Raw genomic sequence first — 19,106 nt, 5'->3', positions numbered from 1 at the left:
GGCATCGAAGTAACCTAAGCGCTAAAGTGCCTCTCCCTCTCTCCTTGTTTTGTACATGATAAATAATGCATGCGCGCATTTATTTTACTATCATACAATAACACAATGTTTACAGAGAATGCAATATGTTATTTAATTTCTTAATGCTTCATGTTTTATATTTATATTTATTTTAAATTACGCAACTATGCATCTTGTACTTCAAATGAAGGGATTAACCTTCAAGATTCCTATTCCAAATTGGATATGATAAGTATATTTAGTTTCCACATTTGCTAAATTAAGCTCTAAATCCAAACAAATGTCATGTGTTTGTTTAAATGTATCTTGTGAGGCTAGGAATACCATATAGACTTCTCTAATCATAAAAAAATTTATCCCTTGGCATTTCTTAGCACCCAGCAATTATATAAAGTGGCACAGAAAATCTCTCAGATATTGGTCAATCATAGTGTGTCATTTGCAAAAGTGTATACTCTTGGTCAGGGGTGCAACTTTGGTTTTAGAAGGAGGGGGGAAAAAAAAAGTTCTACCCCTGGTCTTGGTGCCTGTTTCCCAGACACAGATTAAGCTCAATGGATTATCTCCATTAAGAACGCTTTTTAGTCCTTTTCAATCCTTAGGCTTAATATGTGTCGAGGAGACGGGCCGTTGAGGTACTCAGGTATATATCATCACAGCGTGTGTAGCAATGTCTGTGCAGGCACTCAAAAAACAAACAATGAAAGTGAATGACAACAGGAATAATTTGTGTTGGACCCAACGACTGGTTGGACCACTGTTTGTAGGAAAGAAACACAGCTAAGTGTCGTGTTGCAGACATTATTTGGTTCTGGGTGCTGAGATACTTCTTCATCTGCAGGGGGCAGGCAATAAAGTCCTACATAGAGAGGAGGGAGACAGATGATGGAGTGGCATGTCAAGCAAGAGCAGGGGAGCAGACACAGTGTCACGATCGTCGTAAGAACTGGACCAAGGTGCAACGTACGTAGCGTTCCACATCTTTATTATAAAGTGAAACTTCAGCAAATACAAAACATTAAATGAAATGTTCTTGAGTGCTCACAGGCAACTACACAAAAACAAAACAAGATCCCACAAAACACAGTGGGGAAATGGCTGCCTAAATATGATCCCCAATCAGAGACAATGATAAACAGCTGCCTCTGATTGGGAACCATACCAAGCCAACATAGAAATAGAACAACCTAGATTACCCACCCTAGTCACACCCCGACCTAACCAACATAGAGAATAAAAGGCTCTCTATGGTCAGGGCGTGACACACAGAGGACAGAGCTGGCAAATCAATGACACGATGGTTTCCGTTTCATAAATCAGGAGCAAGAAAGCATGAAAAACATTAGCATTTAAGATTACCTTGGCTGAAATGATAAGTCAAAGGCCTTTTCTTTGGCCCAAGGGATTATTTGACAGACATTCAGATGTTCAATACCAGCTGATGCTTGCATTTTTTTATAGACTTTTTTTAATTCTTATTCTTCAAGTTGACATAATTCCCTGTTTGACAAGGATCCCATCTTACTGACAATAGCCAAGAGATACACCTACTGTATATGGGCGGTTATACAAAAGTATGAGTGTAATGATCTCATCTAGCAATGGTTGTCTGCTTTTTTTGTTCTAGCTGGGATGGTATGTGATGAATTAGAGGCAGTGAGCTGGTAGCAGTGAACTAGTGTCAGATAATAAATGTGGAGCAGTTAACCAAGCCTATGGGAATTCATAGTGCTAGCCCGGAATCCAAACGGATGTGCTCCATTTCACCATTGTTTCAATTGATTCCAGGCAATGCAGTGCCAGGTGCCTTTTATAAGTGATGGAAAAAAGAAGCAAGAAAGACCTCATAGAGACAACATTCTCATGTTGTGTCAATTCTTTATTATGCATCATCACCAACATGCAAAATCACTGATATGAACTAGCTCGAAAATCATACTACATATATTTCACACATTTATGATTTAAAATTGGCTTGCACCACTTCTTTTAAAGTGACTGGGTAACATTTTACACACACTAAGCTCAGGTATCAAGAGTGTGACTGTGAGCATCTTTGAGTGTATGTTTGAGAGAGATTTGTGTGTGGGTGAGCAGAAAAACACTAATCATTTGGTCAGAACATTTAAATGACAAAGCAACTTCAAAATCTATGGTAAGACAGTAGATATTGATTCTGAAACATGGTAAACAAACAATGTTCTCTGTTCTTGCAAGTGTAAACCTTTGAATCTGAAGTGCTATGAACAATGTTTTCCATTCTATTGTTCTTTTAGGTATTGTACTTCCTACTCCAATTTCATGTCTGTCATCACATCTTTAAATCTCAAGCAGGTATTAATAAAATAAACTCAACTATAACTCTTCATCAACATATAGCTAGCTATTAGTTAACTAAATCCCTCAATAAACAATATCACTTTCCAGCATCAGATTTATCATAGGTTCAGCTTGTTCTTCCTATATTCTTCCTATACGGTCTAATTATCTTAGTATCACCTACAGGCTCAATACACCAGGTGGAATTCAATTAAATATGCAATACAGAAGATGCAAATAACATTGTCCTTCTGCCACAAAGTTCTTACCTAATATAGCTAGTACTATTAACTACTAGGCAATATTTATGGGTGAAATAAACAATGTGATTTTGACAGTGATGAACATTTGCATTTTAACAGTGGCTGAAACAATGTTAGCTACATGTTGCATTGAAGGTTTGTCTGTACCCCATCCAAAGGTGAGCTAGGCTAATCAGCTAAGGCAGTGCACACAATATGAGATATGTCAAAAGAAATACATTCTCTGACAAGCCACTCTTTCAATTGGTTAAAAGCAAAGATAAAAGGTCAAACAACACATACAAAAGCCAAACAACACCAGCAGTTAAAAATCCTTGGACTGGTAGGCCAACCTGGTCATAGCGGTCAGACATACTATAGCTAACCTCTAGGTTATAGACAGTTGTGCCTCAGTTTACACATACACCAGGTTAATATTTGGATTCAAAAGCAATCTCACTGAAACACAACGGCCTGGCTTGTCCACCATACACCTACAACATATACTTGCACAATTCTTCAACAGCTCTTACCTAAACATAATATGATTAAAAATCAACAAATAATTCCCAATAAAGTTACTTGATTTTATGGCACCGGTGGTATAATAAACAGCTCTGCTGTTATATGATCTCTCCATATCGGTTCACAGTATTCACTTAAATATGCTGTTGGTTTTAAAAATAGATCTTTACATAATATAACTATGTATTCTATTGTTGGATTTAGCAGTGTCATAACTTTGATCCTTCCTTCCTGTCACTTCTTCTTCAGCTTGATTTGGAGATCATGCATGCGCGTGGACCATCATCTCCTCATAAGCCTCTCTGTGCCTTCTCTTCTCATCCATCTTCCAGTGTTTTTCTACTTTTGTTGCTTTGCATATTGTTTACCTGTTCAGAGGATAGGGAGTTAAATACTCTGCCCATCTGAGTTGGCATATAACGTAGTGAGAAACAATATATTTCAAATTGTGAGAAGATGTAGAAGACCACAGAGAAATTAATTAGGCTACTTACCACAAAACTGGTTCAACATGGTCATTGCTGCAAAGTCACCTGTATGGCACCAGGAACATATCCAAGACGAAGAGAGAAGATTTCAAAGAATAATATAAGGAATATGTTTTGTAATGCACTACTTCCCCTCATTTTAAATATACTGCTCAAAAAAATAAAGGGAACACTTAAACAACACAATGTAACTCCAAGACAATCACACTTCTGTAAAATCAAACTGTCCACTTAGGAAGCAACACTGATTGACAATAAATTTCACATGCTGTTGTGCAAATGGAATAGACAACAGGTGGAAATTATAGGCAATAAGCAAGACATCCCCCAATAAAGGAGTGGTTCTGCAGGTGGAGACCACAGACCACTTCTCAGTTCCTATGCTTCCTGGCTGATGTTTTGGTCACTTTTGAATGCTGGCGGTGCTTTCACTTTAGTGGTAGCATGAGACGGAGTCTACAACCCACACAAGTGGCTCAGGTAGTGCAGCTCATCCAGGATGGCACATCAATGCGAGCTGTGGCAAGAAGGTTTGCTGTGTCTGTCAGCGTAGTGTCCAGAGCATGGAGGCGCTACCAGGAGACAGGCCAGTACATCAGGAGACGTGGAGGAGGCCATAGGAGGGCAACAACCCAGCAGCAGGACTGCTACCTCCGCCTTCGTGCAAGGAGGAGCAGGAGGAGCACTGCCAGAGCCCTGCAAAATGACCTCCAGCAGGCCACAAATGTGCATGTGTCTGCTCACATGGTCAGAAACAGACTCCATGAGGGTGGTATGAGGGCCCGACGTCCACAGGTGGGGGTTGTGCTTACAGCCCAACACCGTGCAGGACGTTTGGCATTTGCCAGAGAACACCAAGATTGGCAAATTCGCCACTGGCGCCCTGTGCTCTTCACAGATGAAAGCAAGTTCACACTGAGCACGTGACAGACGTGACAGAGTCTGGAGACGCCGTGGAGAACGTTCTGCTGCCTGCAACATCCTCCAGCATGACCGGTTTGGCGGTGGGTCAGTCATGGTGTGGGGTGGCATTTCTTTGGGGGGCCGCACAGCCCTCCATGTGCTCGCCAGAGGTAGCCTGACTGCCATTAGGTACCGAGATGAGATCCTCAGACCCCTTGTGAGACCATATGCTGGTGCGGTTGGCCCTGGGTTCCTCCTAATGCAAAACAATGCTAGACCTCATGTGGCTTTAGTGCGTCAGCAGTTCCTGCAAGAGGAAGGCATTGATGCTATGGACTGGCCCGCCTGTTCCCCAGACCTGAATCCAATTGAGCACATCTGGGACATCATGTCTCGCTCCATCCACCAACGCCACATTGCACCACAGACTGTCCAGGAGTTGGCGGATGCTTTAGTCCAGGTCTGGGAGGAGATCCCTCAGGAGACCATCCGCCACCTCATCAGGAGCATGCCCAGGCGTTGTAGGGAGGTCATACAGGCACGTGGAGGCCACACACACTACTGAGCCTCATTTTGACTTGTTTTAAGGACATTACATCAAAGTTGGATCAGCCTGTAGTGTGGTTTTCCACTTTAATTTTGAGTGTGACTCCAAATCCAGACCTCCATGGGTTGATAAATTGGATTTCCATTGATTATTTTTGTGTGATTTTTGTTGTCAGCACATTCAACTATGTAAAGAAAAAAGTATTTAATAAGATTATTTCTTTCATTATGATCTAGGATGTGTTGTTTAAGTGTTCCCTTTATTTTTTTGAGCAGTGTATATTTAACCATAGCTCACCATACGGGTTTTCTCTTGCTCCTGTCTGTGTTTTAGTAGTTCCTCCATCTTCAGCTCATCCTCCAGCACCTGAACCAGGTCGTTCTCATAGCACTCCTCCTCAACTCCACCAGTGTTCCTGCCACCAACACTATGGACGTAAATCCAACATTACCATACTGCAATCTACTGTATATGATTGTGCAGCCTTTATAGATTCATAGATTCCTAGATCTGCACCAGTGCTTGACGTGGACTGAAATAGGGGTGCCGGTACCATTTGTATTCAGATGCAGGAACTCCTCAATACTTTTGAGCTAATATTACATATGAGGTGCAAGAACTCAGTTCCGGTGAGCTCCTGCCCAAGTCAAGTACTGATCTGCATACTGCATCGAAGTGTAGACCTTACCGTGAAATGCTTACTTACAAGCCCTTAACCAACAGTGCAGTTCAAGAAGAGTTAAGAAAATATTTACCAAATAAACTAAAGTAAAACATTTTAAATAATAAAAAGTAACACAATAACATAACAATAACGAGGCTATATACAGGGGGTACCGGTACCGAGTCAGTGTGCGAGGGTACAGGTTAGTTGTCACGTCCTGGCCAGTATAAGGGTTAATTGTCATTTTAGTTTGGTCAGGGCGTGGCAGAGGGTATTTGTTTTATGTGATTCAGGGTGGTGTGTTAGGTAGGAGGGCGTTTGATTTATTGATTGATTATTTTAACAGAAGAAAAGAAAGAGAAAATCAGGACAGAAGAAAAAGGATATCAAAGTGAAACAGTTCTCTAAAGACACAGGAGACAATAATACAAGAAACAACACTTCTGTAGCTTGTCAACTATGTGTCTGTCTATCCCTGTTCTCTCCTCTCTGCACAGGCCATACAAACGCTTCACACCGCGTGGCCGCTGCCACTCCAACCTGGTGGTCCCAGCGCGCACGACCCACGTGGAGTTCCAGGTCTCCGGCAGCCTCTGGAACTGCCGGTCTGCAGCCAACAAGGCTGAGTTCATCTCAGCCTATGCTACCCTCCAGTCCCTAGACTTCCTGGCGCTGACAGAAACATGGATTACCACAGATAACACTGCTACTCCTACTGCTCTCTCTTCGTCTGCCCACGTGTTCTCGCATACCCCTAGAGCATCGAGCCAGCGGGGTTCACTGGAATCCTCATCTCTCCCAAGTGGACATTCTCTCTTTCTCCCCTGACTCATCTGTCTATCTCCTCATTTGAATTCCATGCTGTCACAGTTACCAGCCCTTTCAAGCTTAACATCCTTATCATTTATCGCCCTCCAGGTTCCCTTGGAGAGTTCATCAATGAGCTTGACGCCTTGATAATTTTCCTGAGGATGGCTCACCTCTCACAGTTCTGGGTGACTTTAACCTCCCCATGTCTACCTTTGACTCATTCCTCTCTGCCTCCTTCTTTCCACTCCTCTCCTCTTTTGACCTCACCCTCTCACCTTCCCCCCTACTCACAAGGCAGGCAATACGCTTGACCTCATTTTTACTAGATGCTGTTCTTCCACTAATCTCATTGCAACTCCCCTCCAAATCTCCGACCACTACCTTGTATCCTTTTCCCTCTTGCTCTCATCCAACACTTCTCACTCTGCCCCTACTCGGATGGTATTGCGCCGTCCCAACCTTCGCTCTCTCTCTCCCGCTACTCTCTCCTCTTCCATCCTATCATCTCTTCCCTCTGCTCAAACCTTCTCCAACCTATCTCCTGATTCTGCCTCCTCAACCCTCCTCTCCTCCCTTTCTGCATCCTTTGATTTTCTCTGTCCCCTATCCTCCAGGCCGGCTCGGTCCTCCCCTCCTGCTCCGTGGCTCGACGACTCACTACGAGCTCACAGAACAGGGCTCCGGGCAGCCGAGCGGAAATGGAGGAAAACTCGCCTCCCCTGCGGACCTGGCATCCTTTCACTCCCTCCTCTCTACATTCTCCTCTTCTGTCTCTGCTGCTAAAGCCACTTTCTACCACTCTAAATTCCAAGCATCTGCCTCTAACCCTAGGGAAGCTCTTTGCTACCTTCTCCACCCTCCTGAATCCTCCTCCCCCTCCCCCCTCCTCCCTCTCTGCGGATGACTTCGTCAACCATTTTGAAAAGAAGGTTGACGATATCCGATCCTCGTTTGCTAAGTCAAACGACACCGCTGGTCCTGCTCACACTGCCCTACCCTGTGCTTTGACCTCTTTCTCCCCTCTCTCTCCAGATGAAATCTCGCGTCTTGTGACGGCCGGCCGCCCAACAACCTGCCCACTTGACCCTATCCCCTCCTCTCTTCTCCAGACCATTTCCGGAGACCTTCTCCCCTTCCAGAGTTGCACCCCTTCTGAAAAAACCTACACTTGATCCCTCCGATGTCAACAACTACAGACCAGTATCCCTTCTTTCTTTTCTCTCCAAAACTCTTGAACGTGCCGTCCTTGGCCAGCTCTCCTGCTATCTCTCTCAGAATGACCTTCTTGATCCTAATCAGTCAGGTTTCAAGACTGGGCATTCAACTGAGACTGCTCTTCTCTGTGTCACGGAGGCTCTCCGCACTGCTAAAGCTAACTCTCTCTCCTCTGCTCTCATACTTCTAGACCTATCTGCTGCCTTTTATACTGTGAACCATCAGATCCTCCTCTCCACCCTCTCCGAGTTGGGCATCTCCGGCGCGGCCCTCGCTTGGATTGCGTCCTACCTGACAGGTCGCTCCTACCAGGTGGCGTGGCGAGAATCTATCTCCGCACCATGCGCTCTCACCACTGGTGTCCCCCAGGGCTCTGTTCTAGGCCCTCTCCTATTCTCGCTATACACCAAGTCACTTGGCTCTGTCATATCCTCACATGGTCTCTCCTATCATTGCTATGCAGACGACACACAATTAATCTTCTCCTTTCCCCCTTCTGATAACCAGGCGGCGAATCGCATCTCTGCATGTCTGTCAGACATATCAGTGTGGATGACGGATCACCAGCTCAAGCTGAACCTCGGCAAGACGGAGCTGCTCTTCCTCCCGGGAAGGACTGCCCGTTCCATGATCTCGCCATCACGGTTGACAACTCCCTTGTGTCCTCCTCCCAGAGTGCTAAGAACCTTGGCGTGATCCTGGACAACACCCTGTCGTTCTCCACTAACATCAAGGCGGTGACCCGATCCTGTAGGTTCATGCTCTACAACATTCGCAGAGTACGACCCTGCCTCACACAGGAAGCGGCGCAGGTCCTAATCCAGGCACTTGTCATCTCCCGTCTGGATTACTGCAACTCGCTGTTGGCTGGGCTCCCTGCCTGTGCCATTAAACCCCTACAACTCATCCAGAACGCCGCAGCCCGTCTGGTGTTCAACCTTCCCAAGTTCTCTCACGTCACCCCGCTCCTCCGCTCTCTCCACTGGCTTCCAGTTGAAGCTCGCATCCGCTACAAGACCATGGTGATTGCCTACGGAGCTGTGAAGGGAACGGCACCTCCATACCTTCAGGCTCTGATCAGGCCCTACACCCAAACAAGGGCACTGCGTTCATCCACCACTGGCCTGCTGGCCCCCTACCTCTGAGGAAGCACAGTTCCCGCTCAGCCCAGTCAAAACTGTTCGCTGCTCTGGCACCCCAATGGTGGAACAAGCTCCCTCACGACGCCAGGACAGCGGAGTCAATCACCACCTTCCGGAGACACCTGAAACCCCACCTCTTTAAGGAATACCTAGGATAGGATAAAGTAATCCTTCTAACCCCCCCCTTAAAATATTTAGATGCACTATTGTAAAGTGGTTGTTCCACTGGATATCATAAGGTGATATCGCTCTGGATAAGTCGCTCTGGATAAGAGCGTCTGCTAAATGACTTAAATGTAAATGTAAATTTATTATTTCCGGGTTTTGAGTTATGGTCTATGTTGATGTATTTCTATGTGTAGTCTGGTTGATCTGTTTCTATGTTGAGTTAATTGGGGTGGACTTCCAATTGAAGGCAGCTGTGTGGTGTTGCCTTTGATTGGAAGTCCTATATTAGTTGGGTGTGTTTGTCTGTGTATTTGTGGGAAATTGTTTCGTGTTTAGCGTGTGTAAGCCTAACAGGACTGTCTGTAAATCCTGAGTTCGTTTTTGTTATTTTTGTATGTTCGTTTTTTGAGTTTATGAAATGTTCAAAAATGAACTATCACAACCCTGCTGCATTTTGGTCATCCTTTTCCGACGATGATTTCGCTATATCGTCCTCCTCCGACGAAATCCCTGACATTAGTTGAGGTAATTTGTACATGTGGGCAGGGGTGAAGTGACTATGCATAGATAATAAACAGCGAGTAGCAGCAGTGTACAAAACAAATGAAGTGGGGTGGGGGTCAATGTAATAGTCCGGTGGACATTTGAGAAATTGTTCAGCAGTCTTATGGCTTCGGGGTTGAAGCTGTTAAGGAGCCTTTTGGTCCTAGACTTGGCGCTCTGATACCGCTTGCCGTGTGGTAGCAGAGAAAACAGTCTATGACTTGGGAGACTGGAGTCTCTGACAATTTCATGGACTTTCCTCTGACACCTCCTATTATATAGGTCCTGGATTGCAGGAAGCTTGGCCTGTGAAGCGCCTTACGGTCTGACGCTGAGCAGTTGCCATACCAGGCGGTGATGCAACCGGTCAAGATGCTCTCAATGGTGCAGCTGTAGAACGTTTTGAGGATCTGGGGACCCATGCCAAATCTTATCAGTCTCCATAGGAGGAAAAGGTTTTGTCGTGCCCTCTTCACGACTGTCTTGGTGTGTTTGGACCATGATAGTTCGTTGGTGATGTGGACACCAAGGAATGTGAAACTTTCGACCCACTCCACTACAGCCCCATCAATGTTAATGGAGGCCTGTTCGGCCTGTCTTTTCCTGTAGTCCACGATCAGCTACTTTATCTTGCTCACATTGAGCGAGAGGTTGTTGTCCTGGCACCACACTGCCAGCTCTCTGACATCTTCCCTATAGGCTGTCTCATCATTGTCGGTGTTCAGGCCTACCACTGTTGTGTCGTCAGCAAACTTAATGATGGTGTTGTAGTCGTGTTTGGCCACGCAGTCGTGGGTGAACAGGGAGTACAGGAGGGGACTAAGTACACACCCCTTAGGGACCCCCGTCTTGAGGATCAGCGTGGCAAACATGTTGTTGCCTACTGGGGGCGGCAGTGCCCTTACCAACTGGGGGCGGCACGACCGGGAAATCCAGGATCCGGTTGCAGAGGGAGGTGTTTAGTCCCAGGGTCTTTAGCTAAGTGATGAGCTTCGTGGGCACTGTGGTGTTGAACGCTGAACTGTAGTCAATGAACAGCATTCTCACATAGGTGTTCCTTTTGTCCAGGTGGGAAAGGACAGTGTGGAGTGCGATTGAGATTGCGTCATCTGTGGATCTGTTGGGGGGGTATGCGGATATGAGTGGGTCTAGGGTATGCGGGAGGATGCTGTTGATGTGAGCCATGACCAGCCTTTCAAAGCACTTCATGGCTACCGAAGTGAGTGCTACGGGGCGGTAATCATTTAGGAAGGTTACCTTCCCTTCCTTGGGCACAGGGACTATGGCGGTCTGCTTGAAACATGTAGGTATTACAGACTCAGTCAGGGAGAGGTTGAAAATGTCAGTGAAGACAGTTGCCAGTTGGTCCGCGCATGCTTTGAGTACATGTCCTGGTAATCCATCTGGCCCCTCAGCTTTGTGAATGTTGACCTGTTTAAAGGTCTTGCTCACATCGACTACTGAGAGTGTTATCACACAGTCATCCAGAACAGCTAGTGCTCTCATGCATGCTTCAGTGTTATTTGCCTCAAAGTGAGCATAAAAGGGATTTAGCTCATTTGGTAGGCTCGCGTCACTGGGCAGCTCGCGTTTGGGTTTCCCTTTGTAGTCTGTAATAGTTTTCAAGCCCTGCCACATCCGACGAGCGTCAGAGCCGGTGTAGTAGGTTTCAATTTTAATCCTGTATTGATGCTTTGCTTGTTTGATGTTTCGTCTGAGGGCATAGCTGGATTTCTTATAAACGTCTGGATTAGTGTCCCACTACTTGAAAGCGGCAGCTCTAGCTGCGGATGTTGCCTGTAATCCATGGATTCTGGTTGGGATATGTACATACGGTCACTGTGGGGACGACGTCGTCGATGCACTTATTGATGAAGCCGATGACTGAGGTGGTGTACTCCTCAATGCCATTGGATGAAACCCGGAACATATTCCAGTCTGTGCTAGCAAAACAGTCCTGTAGCGTAGCATCAGCGTCATCTGACCACTTCCATATTGAGTCACTAGTATTTCCTGCTTTAGTTTTTGCTTGTAAGCAGGTAGATAGAATTATGGTCAGATTTACCAAATGGAGGGCAGGGGAGAACTTAGTATGCATCTCTGTGTGTGGAGTAAAGGTGGTCTAGAGTTTATTTTCCTCTGGTTGCATGTGACATGCTGGTAAAAATGTGGTAAAACTGATTTAAGTTTGCCTGCATTAAAGTCCCCAGCCACTAGGAGCGCCCCTTCTGGGTGAGCATTTTCTTGTTTGCTTATGGACTTATAGAGTTGGTTGAGTGTGGTCTTAGTTCCAGCATCGGTCTGTGGTGGTAAATAGACGGCTACGAATAATATAGATGAGAACTCTTGGTTGATAGTGTGGTCTACAGCTTATCATAAGGTACTCTACCTCAGGCGAGCAATACCTCGAGACTTCTTTAATATTAGACATCGCGCACCAGCTGTTATTGACAAAAAGACACATACCCCCACCCCTCGTCTTACCAGACGTAGGTTTTCTGTTCTGCTGGTGCATGGAAAATCCCGCCAGCTCTATATTATTTGTGTCGTTGTTCCGCCATGACTCGGTGAAACATAAGATATTACAGTTCTTAATGTCCCGTTGGTAGGATAATCACAATCATAGGTCATCAATTTTATCTTCCAATGATAGCATGTTAGCAAGTAGAATGGATGGCAGTGGGAGTATACTCGCTCGATCTGCGTCCTCTTTTACTCTGTCTTTTCTTCACGCAAATGACCGGGATCTGGGCCTGTTCCCGGGAGAGCAGTATATCGTTCTCGTCGGACTAGTTAAAGGAAAAAGCTTCTTCCAGTTCGTGGTGAGTAATCGCTGTTCTGATGTCCAGAAGTTATTTTCGGTGATAAGAGACAGTAGCAGCAACAGTATGTACAAAATAAGTAAAAAAATAAGTTGTAAACAATGCAAAAAAAACTAACAAAATAGCACAATTGGTTAGGAGCATGTAAAACGTCAGCCATCCTCTTTGGCACCATCTATATAATGGCATACTGTATTTACCGTGGTTTAGTGGTCATCTGTGCTAGAAGATCGGAAGTGGGAGAGGAGACGAGTTCCATGTTGCTCTCTGTCTCACTTCCAGCCTCTGAGGGAGACAACACAGTGTTAAAATGTTGCAAGAATGAGCAAAGTATACTTTCAAAAGATAGAAACAGTGAGATTATAGTATCACCTGAATTGAGCTCTTTAACCAATGAAGACATGGTGTTGGTGATGGAGTCAGCAGCAACAAGAAGGTCATTTCTCAAGTTTCTCCTGGGGCCTGGAGATAGAACAGAGCCTCTGTGAAGACTGCGGCTCTCCAGAACCAGAGTAGGCCAATCCACTCTCATCTGTAAAGTTGTGTATGTGTGTGAATACATGCACGTGTGTATTACCCTGAGCGAAGGCCTCCTGCACGTCTCCTCCCACACCCATGAGTGAGTCCTGAGGGGTTTGAGTGGGTGTGGTGCCGGCAGACTCTGACTGGGTTGGCATGGGGATGGGCCGGCTGACTGCGTGGCTGGGGGATGAGCGGGGGGAGCCAGGCCCTTGAGTCTGAAACAGGAAGTAGGGGTTTTAGTGTGATTGTAGGTGTCCCTTCCTGTCACTGTTTCAGTAGTAGTAGCAGTAGCAGTAGTAGTAGTAGTAGTAGTACACCAATGCAGTAAACAACCAGTGATTATCTTGATCCACATTGATCTATCTAATGTTGGTGGAGCTATTTTTATACTGAATGATTCCGTTATGAATCTCTATAGGTCTGTATGGGGAAATTAAAGTGGGAATTGTAGTTTTGGTCAAGAAAAACTCAAGGTCCTACTCATCATCACTGCTTAAAACCTCCATTATAATGTTATAAGACCCAGTAATGGAGCAACAAATCCTCAAGTTCAGACCAGCTGAGTGCTGAAAGTTATGTTAGGTTATGCATATAAAAAAATATTTTTAAAAATACATCCATAATTGGTGAGCAACAAACATTGCACACATGCAATAATGAATTGTAAGTTCATTTAGTAGCACTTTTCATTAAATCAAAATTATCTAAATATTTAACATGCTGTTAGTTCAACTGACTGCTGTATTTCCAATGAGAGCTGATCATATATTGTCAGCAAAACCACAAACAAACACAATATAATCACATTCATTTGTCCCCATGTCTCTTCACATCTCTTTGAAAGAAGCATTAGTTATTTTTAGGTTTTACAGACAGACTTACAGCTTGCTTCCTTTCCTCCTCCTGTTAAGAAAAAATGTTATTCATTTACCGTCCCAAAAAACACACAATAGCATAATCATTCAATGAAGACAATTTCTTTCACATGTAAAAACCTATTGGGATGTTCTGTCTAGGCCTAAAGCAAGTCTGATGCTAGCATGCTAATGCTAGGTGGGGCTAACTGGAATTGCATTGATCCTTTCAGTTGAGTAATTAGATTGATAACCTTACCACTTAAGCCAGTAGAGTAAGCAGTTTTGTCAGAATTCTTAAACCCCTTTCTCTATCCATTATTGTTGTGACTGACTCTCCGGCTGAATATTATCCTATATACTGTTTTATTATGTGAAAGTGATGTTGGTTGTATATTGTCAGTGGTCATAATCCTATGATCAAAACAACTGTCCTTGGGTAGACAGACCAGAAGAAGGTCTGTTAAATCGTATATATCTCGATATCTTAACATGGAAGGAACTGGGGAACACAAAGTCATTTTTGATAAAGACAGAGTTATGGGCTATGGTCAGAGGATGAGAAGGGAAGACCTGTCAAGACCAGAGCAACACCTCAGGATTTACTAACACCAGGGAAGTTCCTTAGTGAAAGTTGAAGAAGTGCACCCTCTAGTGGTCAAATAATGAAAGGTGCGTTCCATTTCTCTCCTCCCTAGTCCCTCTAGGATTTAGCTGGAGGGATATTTGTGGGCAAAAATGCGTGATTTTGCAGCGGCAATTCTGATATTTAGCATGGTAATATGCAATGATTTTGTCCAATTTGTCGCAAAAAATGCGCTGACGAGGGAACGTTTGTTGACTTTTGACTTGATTGAACCATATTGGCGTCGTTAGGGTTTGGCCGGGGTAGGCCGTCATTGTAAATAAGAATTTGTTCTTAACTGGCTTGCCTAGTTAAATAAAGGTTAAATAAAAAAAAATAAAAAAATGTGGTAAATGTGCGCTGATTGGTTGAAATTGCGAGCCCTCTTTTTGTACTGCGGTTCAGGGACAGTTTTATGCAGAAATAGTGCGGTGATTGGTCAAATGTTCAAGCCCTCGCAAATAATGCAGGGAATTGCTGATTTTGCAAAAATGTTGCGATCACAGAATCGCGGATTCTGGAGGGGACTGAGTAGGCCTACATTATAATAGAAATGAAACTGTATGGCATGCATAGTGCGTTTCTTACTCACCTTCAGCAGCAGCATCAGCTGCTCCAGCTGTACCATGAGTTCCCTGCGACTCTCCTGCAGAGCAGACATCCTCTGCTCCAGCTCATCTTTGCGTTGCCTGGTTGAGGAAAAACAACCATTATATATATATAAACTGCTCAAAAACATAAAGGGAACACTTAAACAACACAATGTAACTCCAAGTCAATCACACTTCTGTGAAATCAAACTGTCCACTTAGGAAGCAACACTGATTGACAATACATTTCACATGCTGTTGTGGAAATGGAATAGACAACAGGTGGAAATTATAGGCAATTAGCAAGACACCCCCAATAAAGGAGTGGTTCTGCAGGTGGGGACCACAGACCACTTCTCAGTTCCTATGCTTCCTGGCTGATGTTTTGGTGACTTTTGAATGCTGGCGGTGCTTTCACTCTAGTGGTAGCATGAGACGGAGTCTACAACCCACACAAGTGGCTCAGGTAGTGCAGCTCATCCAGGCTGGCACATTTACATTTTTTTTTTTACATTTTAGTCATTTAGCAGACGCTCTTATCCAGAGCGACTTACAGTAGTGAATGCATACATTTCATACCTTTTTTATTTATTTTTTCTGTGCTGGCCCCCCGTGGGAATCGAACCCACAACCCTGGTGTTGCAAACACCATGCTCTACCAACTGAGCTACAGGGAAGGCTGGACCAGACAGGACTGGCAAAAAGTGTTCTTCACTGAAGAGTCGCAGTTTTGTCTCACCAGGGGTGATGGTCGGATTTGCGTTTATCGTCAAAGGAATGAGCGTTACACCGAGGCCTGTACTCTGGAGCGGGATCGATTTGGAGGTGGAGGGTCCGTCATGGTCTGGGGGCGGTGTGTCACAGCATCATCGGACTGAGCTTGTTGTCATTGCAGGCAATCTCAACACTGTGCGTTACTGGGAAGACATCCTCCTCCTTCAGGGAAGGCTCACATCAATGCGAGCTGTGGCAAGAAGGTTTGCTGTGTGTCAGCGTAGTGTCCAGAGCATGGAGGCGCTACCAGGAGACAGGCCAGTACATCAGGAGACGTGGAGGAGGCCGTAGGAGGGCAACAACCCAGCAGCAGGACCGCTTCCTCCGCCTTTGTGCAAGGAGGAGCAGGAGAAGCACTGCCAGAGCCCTGCAAAATGACCTCCAGCAGGCCACAAATGTGCATGTCTGCTCAAACGGTCAGAAACAGACTCCATGAGGGTGGTATGAGGGCCCGACGTCCACAGGTGGGGGTTGTGCTTACAGCCCAACACCTTGCAGGACGTTTGGCATTTGCCAGAGAACACCAAGATTGGCAAATTCGCCACTGGCGCCCTGTGCTCTTCACAGATGAAAGCCGGTTCACACTGAACACATGACAGAGTCTGGAGACGCCGTGGAGAACGTTCTGCTGCCTGCAACATCCTCCAGCATGACCGGTTTGGCGGTGGGTCAGTCATGGTGTGGGGTGGCATTTCTTTGGGGGGCCGCACAGCCCTCCATATGCTCGCCAGAGGTAGCCTGACTGCCATTAGGTACCGAGATGAGATCCTCAGACCCCTTGTGCAACAAGTGGGTTTGGGCACAAACCCACTGTCGCTGGACCAGACAGGACTGGCAAAAAGTGTTCTTCACTGAAGAGTCGCAGTTTTGTCTCACCAGGGGTGATGGTCGGATTTGCGTTTATCGTCAAAGGAATGAGCGTTACACCGAGGCCTGTACTCTGGAGCGGGATCGATTTGGAGGTGGAGGGTCCGTCATGGTCTGGGGGCGGTGTGTCACAGCATCATCGGACTGAGCTTGTTGTCATTGCAGGCAATCTAACACTGTGCGTTACTGGGAAGACATCCTCCTCCTTCATGTGGTACCCTTCCTGCACGCTCATCCTGACATGACCCTCCAGCATGACAATGCCACCCTTGGTTCTCTATGGTGTTTAGGTCAGAGCGTGACTAGGGGGGTGTTCTAGTCATTGTATTTCTATGTTGGTGAGTTGTATGGTTCCCAATTAGAGGCAGCTGGTAATCGTTGCCTCTAATTGGGGATCATATTTAGGTAGCCTTTATCCCACATGTGTTTTGTTGGATATTGTTTTGTTTAGTGCATTTGTGTGCTACGAATGGCACGTTCATTTTGGTCTTTGTTGTTTTGTTAAGTTTCACTTTAAAATAAAATATGTGGAACTATACGCATGCTGCGCTTTGGTCCATCTCTCATCACGTCCGTGACACATGTCTGTGGAACTTGTTCACTTTATGTCTCAGTTGTTGAATCTTGCTATGTTCATACAAATATGGACACGTTAAGTTTGCTGAAAATAAACGCAGTTGACAATGACAGGACGTTTCTTTTTTTGTTGAGTTTATATGCACACACATTTAAATGTCCATTTACATGGGCAGGAATGATTTAAAAAAAAGAAACTTGATTTGGGTCTACCTGAGAAGACGTAGCTCGGCCAGCAGAGTGGGGTTCTGTTGGGCGGTGCCCGTTGGCGGCTGGGAGGCCTGCTCGTGCTGCACTCGCAGGCGCTGAATCTCCTGCAAGATCTCTCTGTGATACACACACGTATACACATACCCGTTGAAGCTAGTATATCACATATGTAAACTTTCTGAAGTATACTGAACAAAAATATAAACGCAACATGTAAAGTGTTGGTCCCATGTTTCATGAGCTGAAATAAAAGATCCCAAAATGTTCCATACGCACAAAAAGCTTCATTCACTCAAATGTTGTGCACAAATTTGCTTATATCCCTGTTAGTGAACAATTCTCGTTTGCCAACATAATCCATCCACCTGACAGGTGTGGCATATCAAGAACCTGATTAAACAGCATGATAATTACACAGGTGCACCTTGTGGTGGGGACAATAAAAGGACACTCTAAAATGTGCAGTTTTGTCACACAACACAATGCCACAGAAGTCTCAGGTTTTGAGGGAGTGTGCAATTGGCATGCTGACTGCAGGAATGTCCACCAGAACTGTTGCCAGATAATTTACCATAAGCTGCCGAAACTGAGGAGTATTTCTGTCTGTAATAAAGCCCTTTTGTGAGCAAAAATTCTGATTGTCTGCGCCTGGCTCCCCAGTGGGTGGGCTTGGCTCCTAAGTGGATGGGTCTATGCCCTCCCAAGCCCACCCATGGCTGCGCCCCTGCCCAGTCATGTGAAATCCATAGAATAGTGCCCAATTTATTTATATTTAAATTGACTGATTTCCTTCAATGAACTGTAACTCAGTAAAATTGTTGAAATTGTTGAATGTTGCATTTATATTTTTGTTCAGTATAGTTTTGTTTTGTGCAATTCAGACGGTGTGTTTTGGCTTACAGGTGGGGCCTAGGGACAGCAGGTAACCTAGCGGTTAGAGTGTTGGGCCAGTAACTAAAAGGTTGCTTGTTTGAATCCTCTAGCTGACAAGGTGAAAAATCTGTTGATGTGCGCTTGAGCAAGGCACTTAACCCTAATTGTTCCAGGGTCGCTGTTGATAATGGCTGACCCTGGCCGTGAACCACTCTTAGGGGGAGTTGGGATATGCAAAAAACAGATTTCCAGTTCACACATGCATATAATATACAAACTTGTACATGTGTGAAATAGGACATTTCCTAAGCACTCACCAAATTATTATTATTATTAACAGCTAGCTTGACTACATTAAGTCTACCACAACCACATCAAGTAATTTGACTTGCTGTCAATTTTTTCTGGTACTACCATGAAAACAGGGCTACACTAGGGTTGGGAAGTATACCGTATATACCGTATTCCTCAGTATTTTGAAATATTCATGGTATGACTTTCAATACCGCAGAAGAAATGTGTTTGTTTTTGAATACATTTTGAAATGTGTACTTTTTAAATAAATACCTGCAGTCAACTTGTGCATTAATAGATGAAGCAAATCGCATTTTTCATTTCACCTGTTAGATAATGTTTTATCATGAAGCTTACCGGTAGTTCACCAAAACAGCTGTTGAGCCAGTCACGTGTGGTTGTTAACAAAGAAGCAAAACAGAGTCATATTCCTCTGCAGCGCAAGTTAGTGAGGTGATCAAGTTAAACTTCTATGAAATTGACTAATGTTTGCCAGCTATATATCTTATCAC

General features: G+C 44.8%; 1 protein-coding gene across 14 annotated transcripts in view; it reads right to left on the bottom strand.

Moving 5' to 3' along the window:
- Positions 1–1,882: 1,882 nt before the first annotated feature.
- Positions 1,883–19,106, bottom strand: part of dtna (dystrobrevin, alpha) — a 41,673-nt gene continuing 24,449 nt past the window's right edge. For 8 of the 14 annotated variants that reach the window (XM_014191111.2, XM_014191105.2, XM_014191113.2 and 5 more), the window contains 9 exons: positions 17,431–17,544; positions 15,003–15,099; positions 13,814–13,834; positions 12,987–13,146; positions 12,782–12,871; positions 12,610–12,694; positions 5,343–5,472; positions 3,602–3,640; positions 1,883–3,475 (listed from right to left, as the gene is read on the bottom strand). In XM_014191111.2, the coding sequence (XP_014046586.1) occupies positions 3,623–3,640; positions 5,343–5,472; positions 12,610–12,694; positions 12,782–12,871; positions 12,987–13,146; positions 13,814–13,834; positions 15,003–15,099; positions 17,431–17,544 (715 nt within the window). In that variant the 3' untranslated portion in view covers positions 1,883–3,475; positions 3,602–3,622. The remainder of the gene's footprint in view (positions 3,476–3,601; positions 3,641–5,342; positions 5,473–12,609; positions 12,695–12,781; positions 12,872–12,986; positions 13,147–13,813; positions 13,835–15,002; positions 15,100–17,430; positions 17,545–19,106) is intronic. The other 6 variants (XM_014191112.2, XM_014191120.2, XM_014191124.2 and 3 more) reach the window with 2 other exon arrangements.

This window comes from Salmo salar, chromosome ssa03 (assembly GCF_905237065.1).
Source record: "Salmo salar chromosome ssa03, Ssal_v3.1, whole genome shotgun sequence".
Lineage (NCBI taxonomy): Eukaryota > Metazoa > Chordata > Actinopteri > Salmoniformes > Salmonidae > Salmo > Salmo salar.
Note: the sequence above shows the minus strand (reverse complement) of the source record. Positions and strands in the feature narration are given on the sequence as shown.